This window comes from Meleagris gallopavo, chromosome 6, assembly GCF_000146605.3.
Source record: "Meleagris gallopavo isolate NT-WF06-2002-E0010 breed Aviagen turkey brand Nicholas breeding stock chromosome 6, Turkey_5.1, whole genome shotgun sequence".
NCBI classification, from domain to species: Eukaryota; Metazoa; Chordata; class Aves; order Galliformes; family Phasianidae; genus Meleagris; species Meleagris gallopavo.
Genome location: NC_015016.2, coordinates 4,455,196 through 4,479,673, shown reverse-complemented (window position 1 = coordinate 4,479,673; position 24,478 = coordinate 4,455,196). Strand labels below are relative to the sequence as shown.

General features: G+C 43.9%; 2 protein-coding genes across 3 annotated transcripts in view; both read right to left on the bottom strand.

Moving 5' to 3' along the window:
- Positions 1 to 512: 512 nt before the first annotated feature.
- LOC100543002 (solute carrier family 22 member 13-like) lies at positions 513 to 6,627 on the bottom strand. 2 transcript variants are annotated; one of them, XM_019616229.2, is made up of 11 exons: positions 6,202 to 6,627; positions 5,561 to 5,664; positions 4,733 to 4,887; positions 4,208 to 4,376; positions 3,791 to 3,911; positions 3,024 to 3,118; positions 2,797 to 2,901; positions 2,499 to 2,713; positions 1,882 to 1,990; positions 1,367 to 1,577; positions 513 to 848 (listed from the first exon to the last, which is right to left on the bottom strand). In XM_019616229.2, exons 1-11 carry the CDS (start codon positions 6,571 to 6,573, stop codon positions 753 to 755), a joined length of 1,752 nt encoding a protein of 583 aa, XP_019471774.1. In that variant the 5' UTR covers positions 6,574 to 6,627; the 3' UTR covers positions 513 to 752. The 2 variants fall into 2 exon arrangements, with proteins under 2 accessions (XP_019471774.1, XP_010710633.1); XM_010712331.3 differs by lacking the exon at positions 2,797 to 2,901 and having other exon boundaries at positions 6,202 to 6,625.
- Positions 6,628 to 7,564: 937 nt separating this feature from the next.
- Positions 7,565 to 24,478, bottom strand: part of OXSR1 (oxidative stress responsive kinase 1) — an 86,788-nt gene continuing 69,874 nt past the window's right edge. Inside the window, exons 9-18 of the mRNA XM_019616226.1 lie at positions 23,345 to 23,393; positions 21,583 to 21,648; positions 21,252 to 21,374; positions 17,789 to 17,824; positions 16,634 to 16,789; positions 14,048 to 14,121; positions 13,062 to 13,114; positions 12,000 to 12,068; positions 11,062 to 11,126; positions 7,565 to 10,250 (exon numbers count right to left, since the gene is read on the bottom strand). Of these exons, the coding sequence (XP_019471771.1) occupies positions 10,176 to 10,250; positions 11,062 to 11,126; positions 12,000 to 12,068; positions 13,062 to 13,114; positions 14,048 to 14,121; positions 16,634 to 16,789; positions 17,789 to 17,824; positions 21,252 to 21,374; positions 21,583 to 21,648; positions 23,345 to 23,393 (766 nt within the window). The 3' untranslated portion in view covers positions 7,565 to 10,175. The remainder of the gene's footprint in view (positions 10,251 to 11,061; positions 11,127 to 11,999; positions 12,069 to 13,061; positions 13,115 to 14,047; positions 14,122 to 16,633; positions 16,790 to 17,788; positions 17,825 to 21,251; positions 21,375 to 21,582; positions 21,649 to 23,344; positions 23,394 to 24,478) is intronic.

Genomic DNA, 24,478 nt, shown 5'->3' with positions numbered 1-24,478 from the left:
GGGAAGGGAAGGGAAGGGAAGGGAAGGGAAGGGAAGGGAAGGGATCAGACAGTTCTAAGAGACCAAGCGCCACAACATCTCTCAGTTTCTCAGAACATATAAATTAATGTGGTTCCTCTGCCACAGCCCAATCCAACACATTACTACACTTCCATTCAAAATCACCAGCTGCCTTACAGACATCCTTGCTCAATGCTTGCTGTTTCTTCTATCATATCCTCTTTTTTTCCTTAGCTGATTACCTCAAATCTTAAAAAAAGAATAAAACTTAAAGGAGCATTTTTAAAAGAGGGTGAGAAAACCATGCTAGACAGTCAAGAGAAATCCCTCTAGCAAGCGTGAGATGGTTTTCAGTGCTGCATCTGCGCTGCCTTTCCCCTCACTGAATACAGTACTTCTTTGCTGGTCTATTCAGTGCTCTGGCAGGTGTCTCACTTTACAGTCTCATGTTCTTGGAGATGGGACAGGAAAGGGATAGGGAAAATATCACATCTATTCTGGCTTCCAATTTCTTTCTTTTTTCCTTAAACTAAAAGCATTTTCTCCAGCAAGAGCACTGTTGAACATGAGACAGCATGCAGTGCCCGGAGAGAAGCAATAGAGGGAGATACAGGAAGGCAAAAAAGACAAAGAATGACAAGAACTGGCAGTCACTGCTTGAGTGGGAGAGGTCCCATAAATGGAGACCTTGCCTGTTCTCAGCAGTGTCAGAGCACCAGGTGGCCTTTAATTACAGCTGCTTGTAGGTCCAGCTATAAGTAAGTGTTCTTTGTGTTCTCATTGACTTGGCCAGCATCTTTTACTTTCACGTGTCCTTTGTCAGAGCTGCTGCTGGCATTTTCATGGACCTAATGGAACAGAAAAAACTTAACAGCATGGCACAGTATGATTCGATGACAGTCTTCTCCAATTAGGCAAATGACATACAGCCTTCAGCAACCTGGCTTCCCATACATCATCCACTCTATGACCACTGGTGGAACCCCTTCCCCTAACAAAAGTACTGGGCTGCAATTCCACACTGCCCAGAGGGAAATGAGGATCTGGGATTGGTTTTTCCTTGGGGAGAGCAGGGAAAGTCAAGGGAAGCACCCACCACTCCTGGAGCCCTTTCACTTCATGGACAGGAATGAAGCGATGACCACTGTGGGTCTGAAATACCCTTCTGGGTTGGGTTGTGGGCAGATCACCACCAGCATCCTACTCATCCACTGTAGTGGGGAACCCCAATTCCCTGTCTTCCAATCACTGTAAGCCCTCAAAGAAGCCATTACTCCCTGCCCACACAATGCCAAAGGGCCGTTCCGTGGTCCCACTTTCACCTTCTGACTAAGAGGAGGCAGCATGGGAGCTGCCAATCACTCACCACTGCTGTGGGCTGGCCTCCCTCTGTGCCATCCGCCAGTTCCACGCCGCGGGTCTCAGGCAGCAGGAAGCAGAGCAGCCCCCCCAGCACGGTGGTACCACCGTAGATGGCCATGGGGATGACCCGGTGGTACTGCTCCAGGAGGAGGATCAGCGGGGCGATGATCCCTGCTACCCGTGCCACCATTGAGCACAGACTCACGCCGCTCTGCCTGTGGGAGTGAGGGAAGTTGGGACGGTGAGAGATACAGGTTGGAACTTGGCTCTCTCTGTACACACTCCTGTGTTTCCTCCTCAGCCGTGTCTGCAATGCTTCAGTGAGGGTACAGAACAAGGGGACGTCCATGGCACCTCCTTTCTGCCCCAGCACAGAGACCAGTCGCGGCTGTAGGCCCAACTGGGTTCTTGTCCCACCATCACCACCATCACTACCCATGGCAGATTGCCACAGCTGGTAGCCCTGCAATGAGGGCTGGCCCTGCTGGAGGGAAGCCATGAAACATGGTGAACCCTCACCTGATGATGGTGGGGAAGAGCTCTGCAGTATAGATGTAGGCTGATGAAAATGAGGCCGAGGCTGTAAACTTGCCAATGGTGGCCAGGACGGTGATCACCACAGGCTGACCTGAGGAGAGAGGAGAAGAAGGGGAGAAGAAGGGGAGAAAAGGGGAAAAGGGGAGATTGCTACTTCAGGATTAGTGGCTGGCACCCCTTAGGGATGACAGCCAGGGACTCATGGTGACAACCACGTAGCCTAAAGGAAGTCATCACCACTGTGTCAGAATGTGGACTGTGGAGCAGCTCTAGTCTGGGGGCCATCCTCAGCACCCTGCATCTATCTCACCTCCCCACCAATCTGCACAGAGGACAGCACTGCCAGTCGAGCCCATTGGGCTCAGCTCTACTTCCTCCTATCACTGTCAGCAGGCAAACCTTTTCTGATCAGAGTGGGCCTTGGGTACATGACCAAATTCTTTGTAGCCATGGTATCGTTCAGCTCAACCCTGACAGATATGTGGAATTGCATCCAGCCTGGTTGGGACAGTGGGACCTGCACTATGAAGAGAAGGGTCAGGACTTGGTGGCTTCCTGCATCAGAATCTATGCTCTTGAGACAAGAAAAGCTTGTTCACCTTCAGGGATGACAGTGAGTATCAGACACACAAGGCCACTCAGCAGAAGGAGACCACCCTGGGATTTCTTCCTCCCAAACCACTGTAGCATGAAGATACAACCAGCGCGGGCTGGGATTTCCACTGCTCCAAATGCAAGCTGTGTCAGGTAGATGTCCAGACCAAAATTAGTCACGTTCAGACTCAAACCATAGTATACAAGGTTGTTAACAAACCTGAAAACCGAGCAGAGTAGCATTAAGCATATAGAACAGCTGTGAGTAAATATAATATTGATCTTCTCTGACAACATTTATACCATGCCCCGGGATTTTCAAGGGACATGAAACCAGACCAGTACCACAGGACTGCTGAAACAGGGCTGTTAAATCTTTTGCACATTCTACATTGCATCTTCAATAGCCTAAAAAAGAAATAACCATCAATTTCATCCCAAAGCCACATGAGGCGAATTTATGAGTAACCCTGAAGGCCTTCTTCTCTTCACATGGAAGTCAGGAAAGAAGGAACCAGGGGGTGACTTACCAGGCACACGACATGATTAAAGTCACCTTCAGGAGGTGCTTCTTCCGAAGGAGATCCAGAATATTTCCAGACTTGGTCTGGGTCTCACACTTCAGCTTCAACAATCAGAAAGCCAGAGTCAGAGCAGACAAAGGAAACCCATGGCTAGCTCTTTTTCCAGCAGAAGACAAAGGACAACCCCAGCAGGACATGGAGGTGACCAAAGCTGTATTGGGAAGGACGGCAGCCCAGTGGGGCTGGGCTCTTGTGCCTGGGGACTGGGTGTCCTGAGCAAGAGTTTGGAATTAATTGGAGGGGTTCTTCGGGACAAGCATTTTGCCAGTGTACGGTGCACGGATCGGAAAGGTGGGTAACCCCCTCTTTGGATATTTAGGCATGGAAAACCACAGGGCAAGGATTCATGCTCAACCTCAACACTGGTGAGGTTTCTACTGCAGAAAAGTAAGGGGAGGATTTTGGTTCCTCCTTTCTTTCTCCCATGGTGAACTCTGGAAATGCTGCAGGCTGAGCCTCAGCAGAAGATGCCCCTCCTCCCTGACCACGTCTCACGTCAATTTAAGCTAGAGTTATCCATCACCCATCATTAAGTGGTTCCCCACATGCATGGAAAGCTCTTTACCCAATGACCCAAAATCTTTGACAACTCTTTTCTGAATTGGAATCACCAGCATCTTCCCAGGTCTTTATTTACTGGCTTAATCGTGCTGCCCCAGGGCTGTAAGCACAGAGGCAGGTCTCTGGGGTCTACAAGGCATGCACTGCTGTACCTGGTCGAGCAGTTCTGGAGGGATGGTGCGTTTGTTGATGGATGCTGCCTTCTTAAGGTACTTCTTAGCTTCTTCTATTTTGCCTCTTGTCACCAGCCAGCGAGCTGACTCTGGTAGCACCCTGCCAAGGAGGTGAGAGCAGAAAACAGCATTGTGACCTGCTGAGCTTCCTCATAGTCCATCTCCCTGCCACCAGGTCCAGCCACGTGCATGATGTGTGCTGGAGGAGTATAAACATGGCTTCAGCTCAGGCTTCCCAGCCCTACATCTGGGGCACTGAGGCCACATCTGAGGACCCGAATGAAAGCAGCTGCTGCTCTCGGTGGTGCATGGCTCAGGGAAATGTGCTGAGCTCTGCAGAAGGCCCTCCAGCATCTGTCATGTTTGCAAGGAGCTCACTGCCCACCTGCCACTTACCAGATGAAGAGGAAAAGGATAAATATAGGAGCAGATCCTACAATTTGCAGCAACCTCCAGTTCGGGATGCCATAACTCAAGCCAGCCAAAATCATTTGTCCAGCAGCAAAACAGCAGTGGGAAAGAAGAACTGCCTGTGGTCGATAGGAGACACCAACCCATTCTGTAGCTGGAAAGAACGAAGATACAAAGCCATCAATGTGACTGATTTCCCCTGAAGAAGATCCCTTCAGAAGCTGAGAATAGACTGGCAGTCAGCGTGCTGACATCAGACATACACAAGTCAGGAGAGTTTCATGAGCTGCATCACTTCCCCTTATCCCCATGCTGTCCTGTCAGCCTTGAGGAAGAACAGGGCAAAAAAGAGCAGTCTGGGCTATTGCAAGGGGATGTTTTGAAACATAAGCCATTCATTTGGGAGGGAGTTTTTCAAGATGTGCAGTATGAGTTTTTGTTTCCTTGCAGACCTTTTCCACTGCGTGGGAGGCCACAACTATCTGCTCCGGGAAAGGGCATCCTACTCACCTAGGGCCAGCAAAGTCATCATGATCCCTGACACCGAAGCCCCCACGACACATCTGAAGGCCAAGTATACATAGAAATGAGGCACAAGGGCAATTGCTAAACCAAACAAACCCTCGAGGAGGATGGAGATCAAGAGGACTGGCCGACGGCCAAACCTGTGGAGGAAGAAGACGACAGCTGATATCTTCTCCTGGAAAAGAGAAGGCTTTGGGGAGCCCTGAGAGCAGCCCTTCAGTATCTAGAGGAGGGCTGTAAGAAAGAAGGGGACAGACTCTTTAGCAGGGTGTGTTGTGATAGGATAAGGGGAAACGGTAATAACAAAAAAGTGTTTTACAACGAGGGCAGGGAAGCACTGGCACAGGTTGTCCAGAGAGGCCATGGATGCCCCGTCTCTGCAGACATTCAGGGTCAGACTGGATGGGGCTCTGAGCACCTCTTCTAGTTGTAGTTGTCCCTGTTCATTGCAGGGGAGTTGAACTAAATGGCTTTTAAAGGTCCCTCCAACTAAGAAAATTCTGTGAATCCAGAGAGACACCATAGAGAGCCCAAAGGGATACACAGCAATTTGGGAACCATTCACACATGTCCTCTCTTGAGGGCAGTGAAGTTCAGTGTTGTCCCAGTTCCTACACATCGTGCCCTTCTTTGGACCATCCTGTTGGCCACGACTTCGTAAGATCCGAGGACTTCAGTCAGGGTCACTATAATTTTGTGACAGCTGGTGACAAAATACACAGGGTATTGTGGCCAGCCAGAACTGAAGCACTGTGCTGCCCTACATATTGCTTGTTTGGCATAGAGATTAGGCAGTTGCTTGTGTCTCCTCACCTGTCACTGAGGAGTCCAAAGATCAGGGCTCCCAGGAACATTCCTAGCATATAGATGGACTGTGAGATGTCATTCAAGTTCTTCCTGTCACACACGAGATCAAACTGCAGGAAGGAAACACAGCTGCTTTTGCAACTGGGCAGAACTTCTGATTCCAGAGAGCATGGGCTGGCTGCACAGGCTCTCACCGTAGCCCCTGGGAACAGAGATCCCAATCCTAAGGATATAGTCTCTATTATCTCAATCTATCTCACTGCTGCCCAGAGAGCTACGGATGCCCCATCCCTGGAGGTGCTCAAGGACAGATGATGGGGCCCTGGGCAGCCTGACCTGGTGGGGGGGGCAACCAGCAGACAGCAGGGGTTGGAAATAGATGGGCTTTATGATCCCTTCCAATCCAAGCATTCTATAAGCCCACAACTCCGTGATTCTCTGCCAGTAGCCCCAGTGGCCATAAAGATCACACAACCTCACAAGGACCACAGCTGCAATCCGAGTGATGGAGCCAGGGTTCCCCAGAAAATGCCTGGTGCAAATCTCAGCCCAGCTGCACCACAGCTGGCTTCACCTTCAACCAACCTACAGCACAGGATGCTCCCATCCCATCCCACGTCCCCAAAGCATCACAGGGAGATACAGACCTCGGTGAGCAGGGATGGCTGCTGTGCTGTGGGGTACACCCAGCCATTGCTGCACTTCTCCGTGGCATTCAGGCCATATGCCATGATGGAGTCGAGGTCCCAGTCCACAGGCGAGTACATGGAGCACTGCTCGTACTCCCCATCCGCATCCCGGGGCAGGGTGAGGTTCAGCTGCTCCTCCTCAGTCAGGTTGGGGCCGACAGCACGGATCCAGTCCGTGTTGCAGTAATGGGGCACGTCCACAACCATAAAAAGCTGGCAGAACTGGTGGAAAGCCAGGCTGAGGCACGGAGGCAAGGAGAACAGCACTAGCCGTTTCTGAAACGGCCCAAATTCACCAGCTGCTTTCAAATTTTCCCCAATGCCCGACATTGTGAGCCGAGTCTGGAAGAGGACAGTGCTGGGACAGACTTTCCCGAGGACTGGAATTAATGTTTAATCTCAAGATAAACTCTGCAGACGTAGGCAGGCACTACAAATATGTAACGTCTCTTCCAGATAGACTTGACACCCAGTGTTTTACCTGTCCTAAGTACACCATGTAATACATTAATCGTCTCTGTGCCACCCACAGACACGGGGTGTCTGTTACCAGGGAAAGCATGGAGAATCCTTGATTTGGAAGACTTGAATCACATCTCTGCCACAGCCAGGATACTGGGACTCTTGTCCACATTAATTGTAGGTGCTGCATCTGCTGACATGCTGAGCAGTTCCCATCAGTTCCATTCAGACAAAGTTCAGAGGCTGAAACACTGTCCTGCAGAGCTGACAGGAGAAAACAGAGCAATGCTAATGGATGGCAGAGCTGGAGATGAGAAAAGGTGCACGGTTGGATGCACTCCTAGCTGCTGGAGCCCCATTTCCTTCTACAACTTCCTTCCCCCGTGCTACCAAGAGCAAGGCACACGTGGGACTTTGCCTTCTGGGCCACCTCACAGCCTGGTGTGAGCTGCATGCAGAGCTCTGGGGAAGGCACACATGGTTGGTAGAAATCTGACATACAGAAGTGTTGCTTTAGGCAAGTCTGTCAAACCTCAGCTCAAAATGCATTAAAATGATCACTGTAAACATGAAAGCAGCTCTGTTCGGCCTATCCCCTGAAGCAGGAGCAGCATTTGTCCTCAAGTGAGGCTCTGTGAGAGTCTCCATAGGTGCCCAAAAGCACCCAGAAGCCCAACTCAGGATATTCTAATATTTCCTTATATTTATGATGGATAAAATAATGGGAGAGCCTGGGCTGGGCACTGCATTTACAGGAGGCTGGAGGAGAACCAGACCCCTGCCCCAGAGTAATGCCCAAGGTTGTGCAATGCCACCCAAACCCCTTCCCCAATGACACATAAACCACACAGCCAACACGTGACAATGGACAATTTGTTCTTTATTGATTAAAAATTAGAGACATGCAGTAAAATACAAAGTCCAAAAAAAGGGGAAAAAAAAGTCTGAATATTTTACATCTTTCATTATAATCTACAATACACCAAAGTCGTGAAGAGGATCCATTTTCATTAACAGAGCATTGTCCTTAAAAGTAGGAACTAACTGAAAATTACCACCTGCTTCCAGGTTCAGATCAGAAATTTCCACAAAAGAAAACAAATTCATGACACTGAAAAACAATTATGAACAGCGTTGGCACTTACTGGAACAACATCAGAAAAGACAGTTGTCTAGCACTGTAAGAGCCCAAGTGAAAATTTTGGATTGCTACCCAAAACGTCTGGAGAACTACAGAGCAAGTGACATCAGTTTCTTCCTTACCTATTTTCTCCAATAAAGAACTAAGGAGCCTCAGGTTAGTGTGAGCTCACGCTCTACATCCTGGCTTTGGGAAGGTGGGGAATAACTTAATAAATAGAGGCTGCATTGTTCCATTCGGGCAGTTCAAGTCTCAGCACCAGGATGCAAACCAACAAGCAGTCCCCCACAGCATGCAGGCAGAAAGGAAAAACAATGCTGCACCAAGACAGCCTCGTCTCCACATCCTAGTGGTTTCCTGTACATTCCTATTTCCCATGGGGTGACACAAACAATCAGAATGCCAGCCTGCTCTTCCCAAGCCAGGAAGCTCGCTGGGGGAAGCCTTTGGGAGTGCTCCATGTCAAGTAACATAAAGAAGTGTAAGAGCTGGCACATGCGTGTGCATGCAGACTTGGCCAAGCCCAGCCATCACCAGCTCCCCAACATCAGCCATCCACTTCCTCAGCTGTTGAGAGCCTCTGCTCAGCACCCCAGGGCATTCTCAACTCTCAGACCCTCCTCCTCCTCTGCATCTCCTTCTCATTCACCAGCAACAGGGCTGCAGACACTTGGCAGCACCTATGGGAACATATCCACTACCCACCTACAGACTAAAAGGGACACGGGCAGTATAAAAAGAACATGCACAACTTAGGAAGGTTCCGCAGCTGCTCATCAAGAAAAATATATAAATATAGATTGTTCATCAGGAGACTCAGAAATAAAAAATGCTCTAATTGAACCCACTCATTCTGCTTCAACACTCTGTTTCTGCATTGTTGGTGGCTGAGGGAAACCAAACACGTTTCCATCTGTGTGTTACATTACAGGCTTACAATTGCTGTGTAGAAAACACTCCAGAGCCAACAGCAGTTACAAAGGCCAACTGTGAAACTGTAGGAAAAAAAAAAAAGAGATCAACACCATTTATTCTTCACGTATTGCATTACAAGCGTCTCTTATCAAACTCCAAGTATAATTTATGTTATTCCTGTAGAAATTCAAATTCAACACCACATAGGAAGAAAACCTAAATACGTGTGACAGGGTTTTGGTGACATCCTGACCAGACATGGAGGCTCGGACCGCCGCCGAGGCTGACGAGCCCAGCGCTCAGTGCAGGAGGGACGCAGCCCGGCGCTCGCTTGCCCAGTAATGCCGCCCTGCTGGCAATTCTTTATTGCTGTAAATCACGACAGGGATGGTTCCACGGGTACCAGTTTGCAAGGGATTGGGAAACACGTCAGGGAGGACTCGCACAGCCAGGCACAACAGACTGGCTCTCAAGAACAGTCCCACGCGCGTCTTCTCCAAACGCAGTGACACAGATCTCCTCTGCCTCTGACTGTGAGTGGTGAGTTTGTTGGTCATCTGCAAGACCAGTTTCCAGACAGCAGAGGCTCGTTGCTCTGCTTTAAGAACAAACTACATCTAAGGATGTAGAATGAAAGACATGTTTTGAGGAAGGACTGCTTAACGTAAATTAAGAGGTTCAGCCGTCATGCCACGCCTGGCACTCATGTGGAGAGAACCCAAATGATAAAACTTAAAAAAAATTAAGGCAGTTTACAAAGGGAAGCTGACTTCTAACACTCTGAAGTCGAGGAACTTCTCAAAAACACAAACACAAGGGAAGAAGGCTCTCCCTCCTGTGGGTTAAGACTTGGCTTGCCTTCTCAGGTGCAAGCATTCAAACCAGCAGTTTAAAAAGACAGCTGAAGAGAAGCAGATTTCTCAGCACTCCAGGTGACACAAGCAACATGTACACTGGTGTTTCAGATGGAAGGAGAAGCAGGTAAAGAACAACAACAACAAAAAAAGATCTGTTCGGTATTAAAACTTGTGCAAAAATAGCAAGTGAAAAAAAATGAAACCACATGTAAGCAAACATTTAGGCGAGATCATCAGAGCAGTGGAACCCCCACTTCGTACTCAGTAGTATTTTTCTTTAAAGTAAGGCAATAATAATATGAACATGCAGGCAATGACGTGTTGGATCTGCATGTTTGAGATGACATACAAAAACATGAGACTTGTTTACAAAAGGTGTAAACGCCATCGGTAATCTCAGGAAGGTTTGTGATCCTATTAAGGAGAATGTTAAAGCTTCTAGGAAGGGGGCTGTAGTTCAATTCTTTGGCAGTAGTGGTTCTTTTTTAGGCTAACAGAAGCATTACAAATATGCACATGTGGGTTCTCTGTTGGGAATCATCTCCTGGGGCCATTGTTTAGCTGATGCTGAGCTGTGCAAATCCTATAAGTTTGCCATCATCGGGGATATCTGAGCCTTCAACACCAGATGCCTGGAACACAAGGAAAAGAGATCCAAATAGCAACACACATGCTCTGCCTTATGACTCACACCATGCTTAGTATCACTATGAGGTACAACAGACATAGTTTAGGGAGGCAGCAGTTACAAGACAGTTTTGCACTGCAGCCAGCATCACCAAAAGTTAGAACTGAGCTTCGTTTTTGGGGATTTCTTGAGCTAAGAAGAGCTGTGACTGAAGTTCTGCCAGTATCTGCTCTGGCTAGGGATACATGCACAAAAACAGGGAGAAAAGAACAGCTTATTCACGAGAAGGGTCAAAAGTAACATAATTGATGGCTTCACTGCCAATAAAATGGTTACACCCTTGTTTTATCACTATAGTTATCTATGCATTTCACTATCTACTGTTATCTCTCCTCCTCTAGTCTTTCTTCTCTGCTTTTGGCTTTTCCCCATCCCCCTTCACTTCTTTCTCTGACACCCCTCTACTGTCATTTTAGCCCACTTACCTGCCCTGACATATTTTTGCCATTTCCTGGCCTGTGTAACTTCCAGACCCAGAAAACACCCTTCTGTAACATTTTTGTACGCTTACAGGTCAGGGCAAGGGAAGCTCTGTGCTAGCACATCACCTGACACAGTTATTTAAGCCAGGTCCTGCTCAGAGGACAAGATGGGAGCCTGCATTGCCTAGTATTAAGACAACCAGTAGGAAGCTTTGGAAAGGAGGATTTAGAGTGCATACATTACATGCCCACAGTAGACACCACAGGCATCTATATGCAATGCTTTATCTTTGCAAGTGACAGCTTGTTCAATTAGGGAACAGGAATAAATACCAGTTTGAAAGTGACAGATCTGTTTGCTTGAGGCTCTTCCACAATTTTCTGCAAATTAGCTGCAACTGAAATCACACACAACAAGAAAAATGGGCAAATATTAGATCAGGTCAGAGAAAAACCATCCCAATCTCATAAGGTCCCTTTATATTACTCGAACTTAGAACAGTTTAAAATGATACAAAAAATTTTGTTAAATTCAGTTTATTTAAATCTAAAGATTTTTGTTACAGTGCTTCTTTTGAAAATGTATTTTTTCCCCTCGAAGTCTGATTAGTAGTAACAAGCTTTCCAAATGTGCCTGAAAATCCATTTACTTTTGCACTAGCAGCCTTTCCAGATATTGCAGGAACAGTTTTGCTTTCTGTAGTTGAAATATACAGGTACTGTTAGCAGTTAAAGTCTCACCTGCTGCATAAAGTGGGCATGTTTATTTAGGAAACTGTTCTTGGATGTAGTTATTCATATGTACTTGAGTGCAGCAGCAACACATGCTGTTGCCTTAGCCCAACTGCACTGCCCGCAATAGTGCTTCATAATTCCTTCCACAGCCTGCCTTAAAACAAAAAAGCCTGGCTGATTGCAGTCCCAGATCTCTCTTTGTGCAGAACCTATCAGCAGTACAGGCTTGTGAAGCAACTTGGCAGTGCCTATGTCAGATGAGATTGATTTAGCTAATGCATTGATTAACTTTCATTTCACATTACAGGGAACATTTGCTTTGTAATCTTTCCAACCAGACCCTATTCTTGTGAATCAAAGATTGCCTAAATATATTTAGGCACAGAACAGCCACTGGAATTACCAGCAGTTTTGTAGAGCCACTGGGGTAGAGAATCAAGGCCATGGAGAATTCTCCTAGCACCCACTCATCAGGTCATTTTAAAGATGCAGAAATGACTGAAATGGTTCGAGGAGAAGAAACGATTGATAATTACCTATTACCAGATCTCTGCCATCAACAAGCCCTGCTGAAATTAGTTCTTGAGACACACCATCAGCAGTATCTGTTGGGGAGAAACACAGGAACTGGTTACCACACAAAAGAAACTGTCCAGCTGACACAGGTACCACACAGAAATCTAGAAACTTGTACAAAAAAAACAAATAGCAAAAATGTTGTTTACATGAGACAGTGTATGCAAGCTGCAGACTTTCATTTCAAGTTTAATTTTTCTAATGCTGACCAGAAAGGGCTGTCTGTACTGAGCTGGAGAAGTTCTGTTTTCTGAGCTGGAATGACTGTGCAGTTCTAGGCTTGCTTCTTTTCCCCTATCCTTGTCAGGGCAAATCCTGAGGCTGCTCTGAACTTTGCAGAGTCCTTGGCCTTCACAACGACCTGAGATGTTCCCTTCAAAATCAGTAAAAAAAATAAGTCCACTCACCCAATTCAGGGCACACCTTAAATACACCCTATTGAAGAGGTGTTTTTCAGTGTGTAGTGAGGCAGCCTAAAGGACAACCTGCTGCAAGCCAGACATTTACATAGGCAAGTTCTAGGCTTGCATGTCTACTCCACAATAAAAGGGTGACTTGGTAGGAAGATAGATCTTTCACATGGAAAGGGAAAGCCCAGCAAACTAATATCTGCATTGCTATATTCTCAGGTCAATACTTCTTCTAGCTATTCATTTTCAATATGGGATCAAAAGCCACAGAAGGGAAAGGGGAAAACCACACACTTCTATATGTCAACCAGCCTACTGCTTACAGCAGTGCAGTAAGACAGTTCTGAGCTATGCTTCCAGACTCCAAGCTAAAATGCATGGAATGGCTGTCACTCAGTCATATTTGTAACAGTTTGACACGAGAGGCCTCTTAGCTGCAGTGCTCAATTGAGCTAACAGCTCAATCATAAGTCAAGCCTTGGAATACCTGTGGGAAGGCACTAGAGGCAGACACTCTCATGGCATCTCCATACACACAACTGAGCAATACTAAACACAAAAGGTCCCTTTAACCAAACCACCCTCACGCACCGGAATGTCACACCAGCTCACCTCTCCCTGGTGTAAATTCAAATCGGATATCATTGAGTTCTTTTTTTGAATTCCTGTGGAAAGAAGAAAATGTTGTAAGAAGAGAACATTTCATTGCATTAAGCAATGTTCAAAAGAACACTGTGCTACCACCAAAGAATTGGTCTGTGAAGAAAACTCATGTTCACTATAGTCTTCCTCCTTGAATGGCAGAAACTGTTCACTTGGCTGTGCGTCTGGAAGCCAAGCTCTCAACACCATTCCTGCCAACTTCACAGAGCATGGAATGGGCTGAAGTTTACAGTATGTGAGTGTCAGTTCTCTGGTACAAGGCCACACTGTTCCACTGTCAGTAACTCCTAGCTATGAGCAGCTTTGTCCCTGGAGCACAATGTTCAGAGGAAGCAAGCACTCTCATTCTGTGGATGCACCTGCTCAAGAACAACTCTGATACAATGCTCAGAAGAACCAACCCAGTGCCTGTCTACAACCAAGATGTCCATGGAAGTGAGATGCAGATTCCTTAAATGAGAAATGCCAACATGCATAATGATGGTAGAGTGCACTTATAACCTTTTTTCTGCCTTTTCCAGGGACATGACCCAGAACCCATGTCTTGAATTGGATAAAAGCTCCTCAATCTCAGAACTAGCTGACTGAAGTTGTGTTGGATTATCTGGCTACTGAGGCACATGGCCAGAATCCCTGGATCCCTGACCCTCTTTTGGAGAACCCAGCTTCCTTCCCAGACTATCAGAGTTTAGGGAGATGTATTCAAGTATGAAAACATTCTTCAACCTAGTTCTTGTCAAACTGGAGAAGCAAATGAGCTGAAAACTGCTTTTCTTAGTCCCAGTTTCAGAAGGTGAATAGAATCCAAGCTGACAAACAATAAATGGCCATGGCTTTTCAACTAGAAGGGCACACAGGATGCACTACAGTGTTCTTCCAGTGTCCCTCTCTACAAAGACTCACTTTGACATAAGAGATCAGTTACGTGTCCTTACCTTAACCTTAATACAAGGCTGATGGGGACTTTTGTATCTTCCTGTACCGGAGCTGCAGCAGGGGCAGGTGGGGCCTGCAATAGGATTATGTTATTTTAAAACAGACTAATGCTTCCTTTCTCTAGCATTAAAACTAGCAATAGACTCAATCAACTATAAATAAAAATAAGCATTTAACTCACGATTGGAGTCCTGACAATACAATGAAAATCAAGACAGAATGAAATGGGAAAGCTCTGTGCTTAAATAGTAAATCAGGATGTTCTCTGCAATTGTCTCTAGAAGAGGAAATACTACACAACGTTATGAAATGCCAAATTAGCAGGAAACTTCAGAGTAGATGCTAACTGTAAAGAGAGTGCTTGTTTTGCCTCAAAAATTAAGGTTTTCAGGCACTCATCCTCATCACGTAGTGCCTGCCACTCATCAGGCACTTCAAGGCCTCCTGTGTTTTAATCTCTGCCCCAAATATCTGATTTACAAACATGATACAATTGTGAAGAGTACATAGGAAAAAAATTAATTGGTAGATTAGGATATATTCCCAATTACTTTTTAGTGAAAATGGGGACTTTAGGAGTACCTAGCTACTTATTTTTGCTTTTAAATTAGTTCTGAGTAATTACTGGTACCTGCAGTCAAAGCATTCTATATTGCTCAGCAGCAGATTTCCAGTAGGAAAGATCCATCTTCATAGCACTTGTGATACTTCCTACTTGTGAAGGACTAATTGTTAATCAAACTCCAAAAAAAAAAAAAGACAACCAAAAAAACCCAACTACTACTTAAAAAAAAAAAAGTCAATTACTCTTCCTCTGGACAAATTATCTGTGCTGCACATGCTGAGCCAGGGATTTTAAATCTGCAGTAACAAGACAGACAATGCCTAGCTGAGAATTTAAGCCTAGAAATCTTGACCATGTTCTTTGTTTCATCCAGATTATTTGCTTTTTCACGAGAGAAAATGATCATCCTTTGTTTCAGAATCAGATTCTACTCCATCTGTTGGTGTTCTTCTGCCACCACTGCAGCTCAGAGCTACTGAGCACAGTCTGGGATCTGCTGAAGTTGTAAGCTTTACCAGTGAAAATAAGCAAAAGATTATAGAAAGCACAGAGGTCTGCATAAAGGGAGTGAACAAACTACAAGAACCAAAGGAAAGCTGTAAGGAAGAACACCAAAACACACAGAGGTATGAAGTTCAACTTAGGACAAGTTACCAATAAATAAGCTATTGGGCCATAGTGGCAGGGAACAGGATACTCTACTAGTGCAAATCAAAACACTTTAATTGAGGCCAACATGGCAACATCAATTTACTGAACTGATAAGTCCTGGCCTTCATTGTTGCTGGTGTTTCAACTGCTGCACAGAATTCAGGGATGAAATACTGGCCTTTTTTTTTTCTTTCCCTAAGAGATGTGAAAGTTTGATTTAAGCATTAAAGCTATTTCTAACATAGCCAAGAATGTGACAGATCTCATCTCCACTGTTTCTGTTTAATGACTAATGCACTATCTTTAATGGTTTTGTAAACAGGAACATGAGCTGACTGCAGTGAAGCGATGTACGTATCTTTTCACTTTCTCTAAAACAAAAATAATGAAATGTTTCTAGGAAGGAGCAAGTCTAAGTTATTTTTCTGACCAACGCTGCCAAGTTTCTTCCCTCTCTATCTGCCAGTGGATGATGCTACCTTGGATCCATCCAGCAGAGACAGCTTCTGCCCATCAACAAATGTGAACATTAGTGTCTTTTATGAAGAGGTGCCATCACTCAGGAGTTTGGCACACTCTGCAGTGCTTAACCACAAGAAACGTTCCAAGTATCTCTGTACTTATTTAGTTTGGCCTTTTTTCTCTTTTTAACGCAAGTTAGAGCTCCTTTCCAATTTGGTATGTCTGCCTATATGAATTAAAACCTACAATTTGTAGTGATGCAGTTAGAAATTAAACGTGGGCTTGTCAAGCTTTTAAATTCCCTATTCTCCCCTCTCAGCTTCAAATGGATGTGCTTGAAAATACCACAAAGATTTAGAGCTCCCCAAAGATAGAGTTTCTCTGCTATTTTTGACAACTATGAAGACAGTTAAAACCTAGGTCCCCTGTCCCTCCTCTGATGCCTGGAGAACCTACATGTTCTAGTTTCTTCCTTTCATTTTTCTCTCCACTCTTATCCCACAGACTGCAATGATGCTGGGGCAAACACAATCAGAACCTGTTTGTGGTGCACCTTAAAAGCTTGTCCTCAAACACCAGGAACAAGCAGCTGCCACTGAAACTACTCTCCTTTCTTACCTTTAACCTTACCTTAAAGCAAACACTGCACTCCCTTAACGGCATAAAAACATAAATCACTGCTCACCCACAGTGAAAGTTTCACCAGAAGAAGAACTAAAAACTTCTGAGCTCACATTAGCTGTCTTCCTTTTACAAGCTGCCAGGCCAGCTGTCACTTCTGTGTAAACAGCAGCACTCATGCAACTCTAGACAAGCAACTTTCAAGGCTTTCTTTCATTTCATCATGTCTCAAACTGAATGGTGAAGTGCAAAGCTGAAAGGCAGTACAAAAGGTTACTGATCTTACCTGAGCTGCTGCTGGGGCTGCTGGAGGAGCCTGACTAGGTGGAGGTACAGCAGCCTGAGGTTGTGCAGGTGCTGGTCCTGCAGCCTGAGGTAGTTGAGTAGGTGCCTGTGCTGGAGCACTGAGTGAAGGAGCTGAAGGCTCAGCCGATGGGAATAGCTGCAGGCAAAAAGGTGTCTGAATAAGAATAGTTTGGGCTTGAGCACTGCTGCTAGTGAGACTAGATGCATGCAAAACATATCCAAGCTTGGAAAGGTGCTGGATAGGATGCTCCCTCATAATTTGATGCCTACTTGTATTTCCTACTAGCCAGACAGTCAGAATAGAGCAACTCTGCTAGTTGTAAAGCACTTTAGCATCTATCAATAATTTATCTGTTTGTAAAACAAATGTCAGAGTCAGAGCACTTAGGTATTCAAGTGAAAACTGCCTTTCTACTTAGCACCAGTTCTTCAAAGCATATAAAACAAACTCTTTCAGACTGCACTTACTAAAGATAGTCCCTTATCAAGAAAATGTATAAACAATTTAACAGTGGAGAGAGAGAGAGGAGAGCTAAAGAAGTTTAACCTTTTTGTTGTTCTTAGCTCCAGATATTTGAAACAGAGTAATTGGTTTTGGCATGATGGCCAAAGAACTTGAAACTTGATGGCACTTCTGCAGTATGCCCTCCAACTCACTCCACAATTGTAGGAAACATAACTCACCTTGCATGCTTAAAGCCTGGGAATTAGATCTTCAAACCACAATATATATTGAGGGATGTATCACGATGGAGAAATTCATCCCAAATGGATTATGGTTTCATTTTTGATTTCAGAGTTAGCTTAAAATTATAGCACAAGATCTGCAGCCTTTCTTGAGACTTCCCTTCATAATCAATTGTTGAAAGTGGAACAGGTAGGGAGAGGAAAGACAGTGCATGCTCTAGGAAATAAGCAGTCTCTATCATTGAAAGATAAGATATACTAATATTTTTAATGTAAGAAGCACAGGACACAGCTGAATGCAGATTACAAATTGCAATTAAGTTTTGTTTGCAATCAAATACTACTAGAGATTTATTTCACAGTTTTGAGCAGAGATTCCTACTCAGTGTACTTATAGCAGAAATAATAAGTTACCATATTTGGAAAGACATTCACATTTAATACTTACCTCTGAATTCTGTACAGGTTCTTTCACTCTGGGAGACTGAAAAAAAAAAACAAGAAAAGATTGGCATTGCCTTGACAGAAATTAAATGTATCAACTAGGACTTATCAGAGTTGTACTGAATGTATAAAACTTACTGGTTTTTTTAAATTACATATAGATATTAAGATGAATAATGAAATGAAAGTCACAATTTGATGGCAATCTAATCATATTATAGCACCCAGAAACACACAGTCATGTCTCAAGAGCTATAGTTGGCATACAGTGGTACACAATACATAAGCTGCTCTGTTAACCAATAACAAGATCAAGCATTCTTGAAGATAACTCAAGAGTAGCTCAAACTGCTTGTGCAAGATCCTTCTAAGCTACCCAAATCTCACAGAAAAAGATAAGCAAGAAATCTGCTTTATAAAATGCCATTAGGAAACACATCCTTTGCTGATATTTAGGGAACTTTGCAAGCTAACTTGCTGAAACCATACAAAGTCTTGAGAAAAAAAACAACAGCCTTAATTATGCTGCTTTATAGAAAAATCTCCTTCCTGTTTCTCCTTGCCCTTGGACTCTGCATGATGCTATGCTCTCCCTGAGAGAGAGCAGAAAACTGACAGCTATGCACAAGTTCAGCAGTGGAACAAAGATCAGTGTAATGGGAAGGAAAGTGCAGTCAAAGCAATGTGGTCAATCTTTGTTTATCAGTAAACAAAGACAACAAGCATCAATTATTTCACACGGACAGAAAGGAATTGCCAAGAATTCCTGAAAAGCTCTGCAATTAAGATAGCCAGCATTTTTGGCTTCTAACGGGTCCAATTACTGTACAGAGATTAGATAGGTCCATGCTGGGATTAACAAAATCAATGTTCTTCTACACCTTGTGCCTAAAAGACAGCCTGATATCAGGACGGTCCAACAGAACAAAAGTTATCATGCCACTAAACCAGGGGCAATTTATGCAATAACCAATGCCAATGACTTAACCAGTACAGGTCAGGACAATTTGTAATGTGTGACCCAGAGGCATCTCACTAGAGAAAAAGAAATGCTCTTATTCAGAGAATAGCAATTTGCAAAAAGCCATCTGGACAGAAGGAGAAGGAACAGCTCCTTCACACTGACTGATTGCAGACAGTGTCAGGAAAAAGAAGTCATGCAGCTGGAAAGGTAAATGCTGAAATCCAACCTGGAAGGGTAAAGGCTGAAATCCATCTTGATGTGTTAAGCCTTCACTTGACAGCGACCAGGCAAAGATGAAAAATATGGCATTGCTCCCAGAGGTAAATAGCAATGCTCCACATCTGCAGGCCACAGCTTTAGTGCTGTTCTTTCAGGCAGAAAGTTCATATCCAAGAGCACCCGGGTGCCTCAAGGAATAACTCAAAGAGAGCTTGTCCAGAAGATCAGTGTGTCAGACATTGTACAGACAAGCATGGGACACAGGCCCTGCCCTGCAGCTAACCAGCCCAGATAAAGGGCAAGCAGAGGTAAACTAAGGAAAAAACACGAACAGGCAGAATGGAAATAAGAGAAACATTAGAATACATTTACTTAAGGTACAAATAGGATGATTGGAGGGGACGTGCTTAAATATACATGCACACAGGCAGAAAACTTTTTTAGTATTAATATTTGTCTGTTTTCATATTTCAGCAACATGTTTGTAAAACACACACTGTATGTATTAAATCCACCTTGGTTTTTTCTGTACAGTGGAACCTGACAGCAAATACAAACTATTTCTGTGAAGCTTTCATAGAGGATAGTAGTAAAGTACTTCAGCAAATAAAGTCAGTCGATAAGCCATCCTTTAAGGCTGACAGCAGTAAAACTCAGGTGCAGCAGGAATAAATAAAGGCTACAGTCTAAACTCACACTACTCACCTATTCAGTTAAACTGTAAAGGGATTACAGGCAGGTGGAATTCATGTGGCATTTGAAATATGGTCAGAACATAGAATTAATACTCCATAACATCACAGTATTTGGAACAAACATTTGCAATTTAGATCCAAGTCTTAAAAGGGGATCAAATGCAACAGGTGCATAGGGGCTCCTACTGTTTTCCCTTTGGGCTGCACAGATGCTCAGGGTCCAAAAGTGAAGGCCAGGAACGTCCCAAATTAAAGAGATGAGAAAAGACTGCAGTATAAGGAAATATACCAAAGCTCCAAGAAAAGCAAGCTAAGTAACTTGAAAAGGAGCTTGTAAACATGTGTTTTTCTGTGTAAAAGGAATGAAACATCTAAGTACTGTTCAAAACACAGCAAGTGGGATTAGTTGATAGGATTCTGAACTTAGAGACAAGATAGAGCAGGTTCTAATTACCCTCTGAAATAGTGAGGGTCTTTTACAGTATTCCATCCTACAGATTGATTGTATCTTAGTCTATGAGAGAGATTTAGAGGATTTGAGCTTATAAAGAATTTCAGTAATACCCACCAGGTATCAAGAGATCCTCCTTAACTGCACAAAGGAGTGGATATAGTAAGCTCTTAAAAGTCACATAGCTGTGCCACAAATTATTACATGAAATTGCTATACCAACAGCTATCTGAAAAACCTATGACTTCAAAAGATGCTAAAGGAACAAAATATGGCTTCAAATACTAAATTTCTACATAGATCACACCAACAGAAGGATGAGAAAAGTGGAAGTTGTTAAGGAATAAATGTGTTTTTTTTTTCCCATATTGAAGATCTTCCTCTAGATACCCTTTCCTACCTCAAGAACTCAGTAGAACAATTAAAATGCACTTCAAGCTGCCTACCTCACTGAGAAGGAAACACACAACACAAGAAAGCCACTACACTGAAAATTCTGCACTGCTGGCTAGAGGGAGAAAGACTATGCATGTCTCATTTGCGTTCCTAGGGGATAGGCTGCATGTGTTGTGGGGACAGGTGTGTATTTGGGAGGGGATTTTCAAGTGCTAGACCAAATTCCTCCTTGCAACTTCAGGGATGCAATAGGATTTTCTACTGGGGACTAATAGATCTCAGTGTAACTGTGTGTAAAGAACTAGATTGTGTTTCAGATATCAGCCATAAGAACAGGCCACAGTGATTCCAGTTCCATCTTGGAGAGTGCAGTAGGACAAAACCTCTCCTGACACCTCCAGAAAAAAGCACTTCAAACAGACAGTAGCCTTAAAAACAATGAATATCCAAGCTCAAGTGAATTGGCACGCCAAACTGGGAGCATGCTGTCTGAATTCCTGCTCTCAATTATGCTCAACATCCCTGAATTAGACCAGCTGTGCCCCAGAATGACTACAGAAAAGAGATCAGTAAGAATTTCAACCTTCAGTCTGCTTTCTCTGGTTTGGCTGCAAACTTGAGGGGAGGGATAACAATAACTTACTGTGCATCATACTTAAAACAAATCTTGACCCATGCCAGGGATATTTAAACATACTACAATTAGAGAACAACGCAAAGCTGTTGGAGTCTGAGGACCCACCCTGAGCTGTGAAATTGCTGCTCTGCCTTCCTCACTTTCTTCATCTAGTTCATCATCACTCCATTCCCAGCCGCCATCCTCAGTCTTATGGAGACGCCCGCTGGATCCTGGGACCCTCCTCACCTGTTCAGCACAACGACAGAGAACAGACAGGTCAAGGAGATTGCTTCTAGAATTGTTGCTTTGTTTGAAAAGGAGAAATGCATCTTCAGTCAGCGTGTTCAAATGTTTAATAGAACATCTAGTTATATCTAGAAAATATGCACTACAAGAATGCTCATTTAAAATCTAGTACAATTGTAACAGCAAGAGCCCAGCAGCTTTGCATTACCTTTTTGGATCTTTCAGTAATTGTTGGTGCTCTCTGTAACATCTTTTCTTGTAAAAACTCTTTATTCTGCAAAAGAAAAAAAGGAAAATAACTAAACATTCACACTGCTAGAAATACCCTTTGATTCTTTTAGGGTATCTGATAGTTAAGCTGTTTAAAATAAGTTCTAATAAAATAGTTTGTTCTATGCTTTACCCCCTTTTCCTCTCAAAGAGAGATCAACTCTAAGGACAATTTTACTGCTATCTTCCTTTGTACCACAGCATATGATGTTTTATCCTAAATATCTTCTAAGTTAGTAGTTGCATTTTCCTTATGCAGACGATAAGAAACTGACAACTGAGGAGCTGAACAAAACTCTGTCTGATTTACTGGAGAACACAGCTGTACTCACTACATAGCAGCATCTGATATCCTGTTCTTTGAAGGTACTACAGCACCTGGATCTAGCCACACTGCTGTTTCTTACCCCTACATTTATGCCTGTCCTACCAAAGGCACATCTCAGAAGTCAGACAGGCAAGCACATGGGAATTCCTACCCACAGGCATAACAGGGCCCAGGTAATGGGGCAGCAGCAGTTTGAGTGGCTGGAAAAGTGTGCAACATGTGATGTGTAGAGAAGCAGCAAAGGCAGCAATCACAGCATGTTAAATACTGGGAAACTGCTGTAATGATCTATGGCACTGCATTTCCTTAAGACACACACTGCCACATTCTGATACATGGCTTTCAGCATTACCAAAACATACTTTGCATTATATAAACTATCTTTACATTTGATTAAAAAGCATCTAGAAATTGGACTTCCTCATCCTCAGGTTACAGCTGTCAGTTTGGCAGAGGCCAATGGCAGAAGGCAATTTAACACTGAGCACTAACCAGCATGCATTATTCCCTCTGGGTTTAAGCACTGCCTCATTTACAATCATGTTAATTTTCTATCACTGCATATGCAAATATGTGACTCTGTAGCAGCTTAATGAAAGCACGAAGGCAATTTTATACACAATGAAGTACAACATGAACTAAAACTGGCATCAGCCAAGTACAGAAAGGTCAGCAATGTGTAAACCATCTCCCTGTCGCTTTGGACACCAAGCATGCTCTCAGTAAACAAGCTGCAAGCAACTCAGTTGCCTAAAATCCCATTATGATAACATAAAAACTCTACGTGGCTACTGTACACATCTTAATCTGAGAGCTGAGACTTACTATCATTAATTGCTGACACCCCAATGCTCTATCAGCTACCAGTGGATACATGCTCATGCAGTTTGCTTCATGGCTACAAATGGGAATTTCCTGTTATTTTATATCATGAGATTTTCACTTTCTATCTCTATAGCATGAGGCAACTTTCCATACAGTGGGGGCCTTATTCACTGTTTTGCATACAGACTTATGCAGACAGGTTATAGTTTACTAGAATATAAATATAAGCTCCATTTACTGGCAGACACCTTTATGTCTGGACACACAGCCAGAATGGCACCATTTCAAGGGAAGGAAAAATCCTCAAACCCACTGAAAGGCATTTAAACGCTGAAGAATCTCTAAATAATTTATCCTAATAGTGGCAAACACAAGGAAGGATAGAAGAGAGATTTCATTATGTCTGTTCACAATGACCCATTCGACTTATTCAGCTATTCTGGCCTTCTGGAACAGCTCACATTCACATCAGTAAAGGTTTCACCATCCTTCTGACCAGTCCCCTCTACAACCTCTGCACAGATCAGCTTCAGAAGAGTTTCCTTACCTTTGCTTTTGTGAAAAACTTGTGTCTTAAAAGTTCTGCTGCTGTAGGTCTGTCAATAAAAACAGAAGAAATACTATAAATGCTCCATTTCGACTCAAGTCTTACAGGTTGCTGAATCTCATAAGGGTATCACCTCCTGCACAACTGCCCTAGGAGTTAGTCTGTAATCAAACATTCTTTTAAGTGTCAGCATATTCTGAGCAAAGCCTACTGTGAGCTCACCCAGCAGAAAGCCCTGTTCCTATTCTTACAGCCTACCTGATAGAATCACAGAAGCAACTTGCAGAGAATTGAGATGAAGGATCATCACCTACTGAAGGAGTGCAGAACCTACCATGTGCTAGTGACAGACTTATTCCAGAGATGCCTCATTATATATGTGTAATGAGCTCTTCTCTTTTAAGTTACGCGTTAGGACAAACACTGAAAAGTAAAAAACAGCCATTCCCCCCCTGAGTTTTCCAAAAACTCAGGCCTCCATGAGAAAGCAGCAGCTCACAACACTTACCCTACTGCAAACTGCCTACATTGTGTGGTTCCTGATTTAAAAAGGGCATTCACTTCAGACTATGCCATAGAAGTTGCTCATCTTATAGCAGGGGAGCCTTTGTTACAAGTGAGCAAAAATAATGTAAAAGCAATTCAGTAACTCCTCTTTAACAGCCTGTATGCTTGCATAAACATATCTGATTCTGCAGGTTGCTCTTCACGGGCAGACCTCCTGCTCCCACAGTAAAGATGATTACAGTGGCTGTTAGTGGTGCTTGAGAAGAGAGATGGGGGATGCCACGATTGAAAGTAATTATGTTTAATTCTAATCACATGTTCTAACCTGCAGGGATAGGACATGCTTGAAAAATGAAAAAGAAGAATATCAAGCTGAGGGGAAAAATGTATTTTGTGCATTTATCAAGCACTCTACTGGACTCCTTTAGCATTTCAAATGTAAAGACTGTTAGAAGAGAGAGAACCCCCCCATCCATCTCATGATGTGTGAGAAGCTTTTGTTCCAGAATCCAGCACAGGAAGGAACTGGAAAATATCTCCACGATTTATATTTTATGAAGGGACATTTCCCTTTCCAGAATTAGCTTACTTAGGGAGAAAAAAGAAAATTAAGAAGTATAAATATTA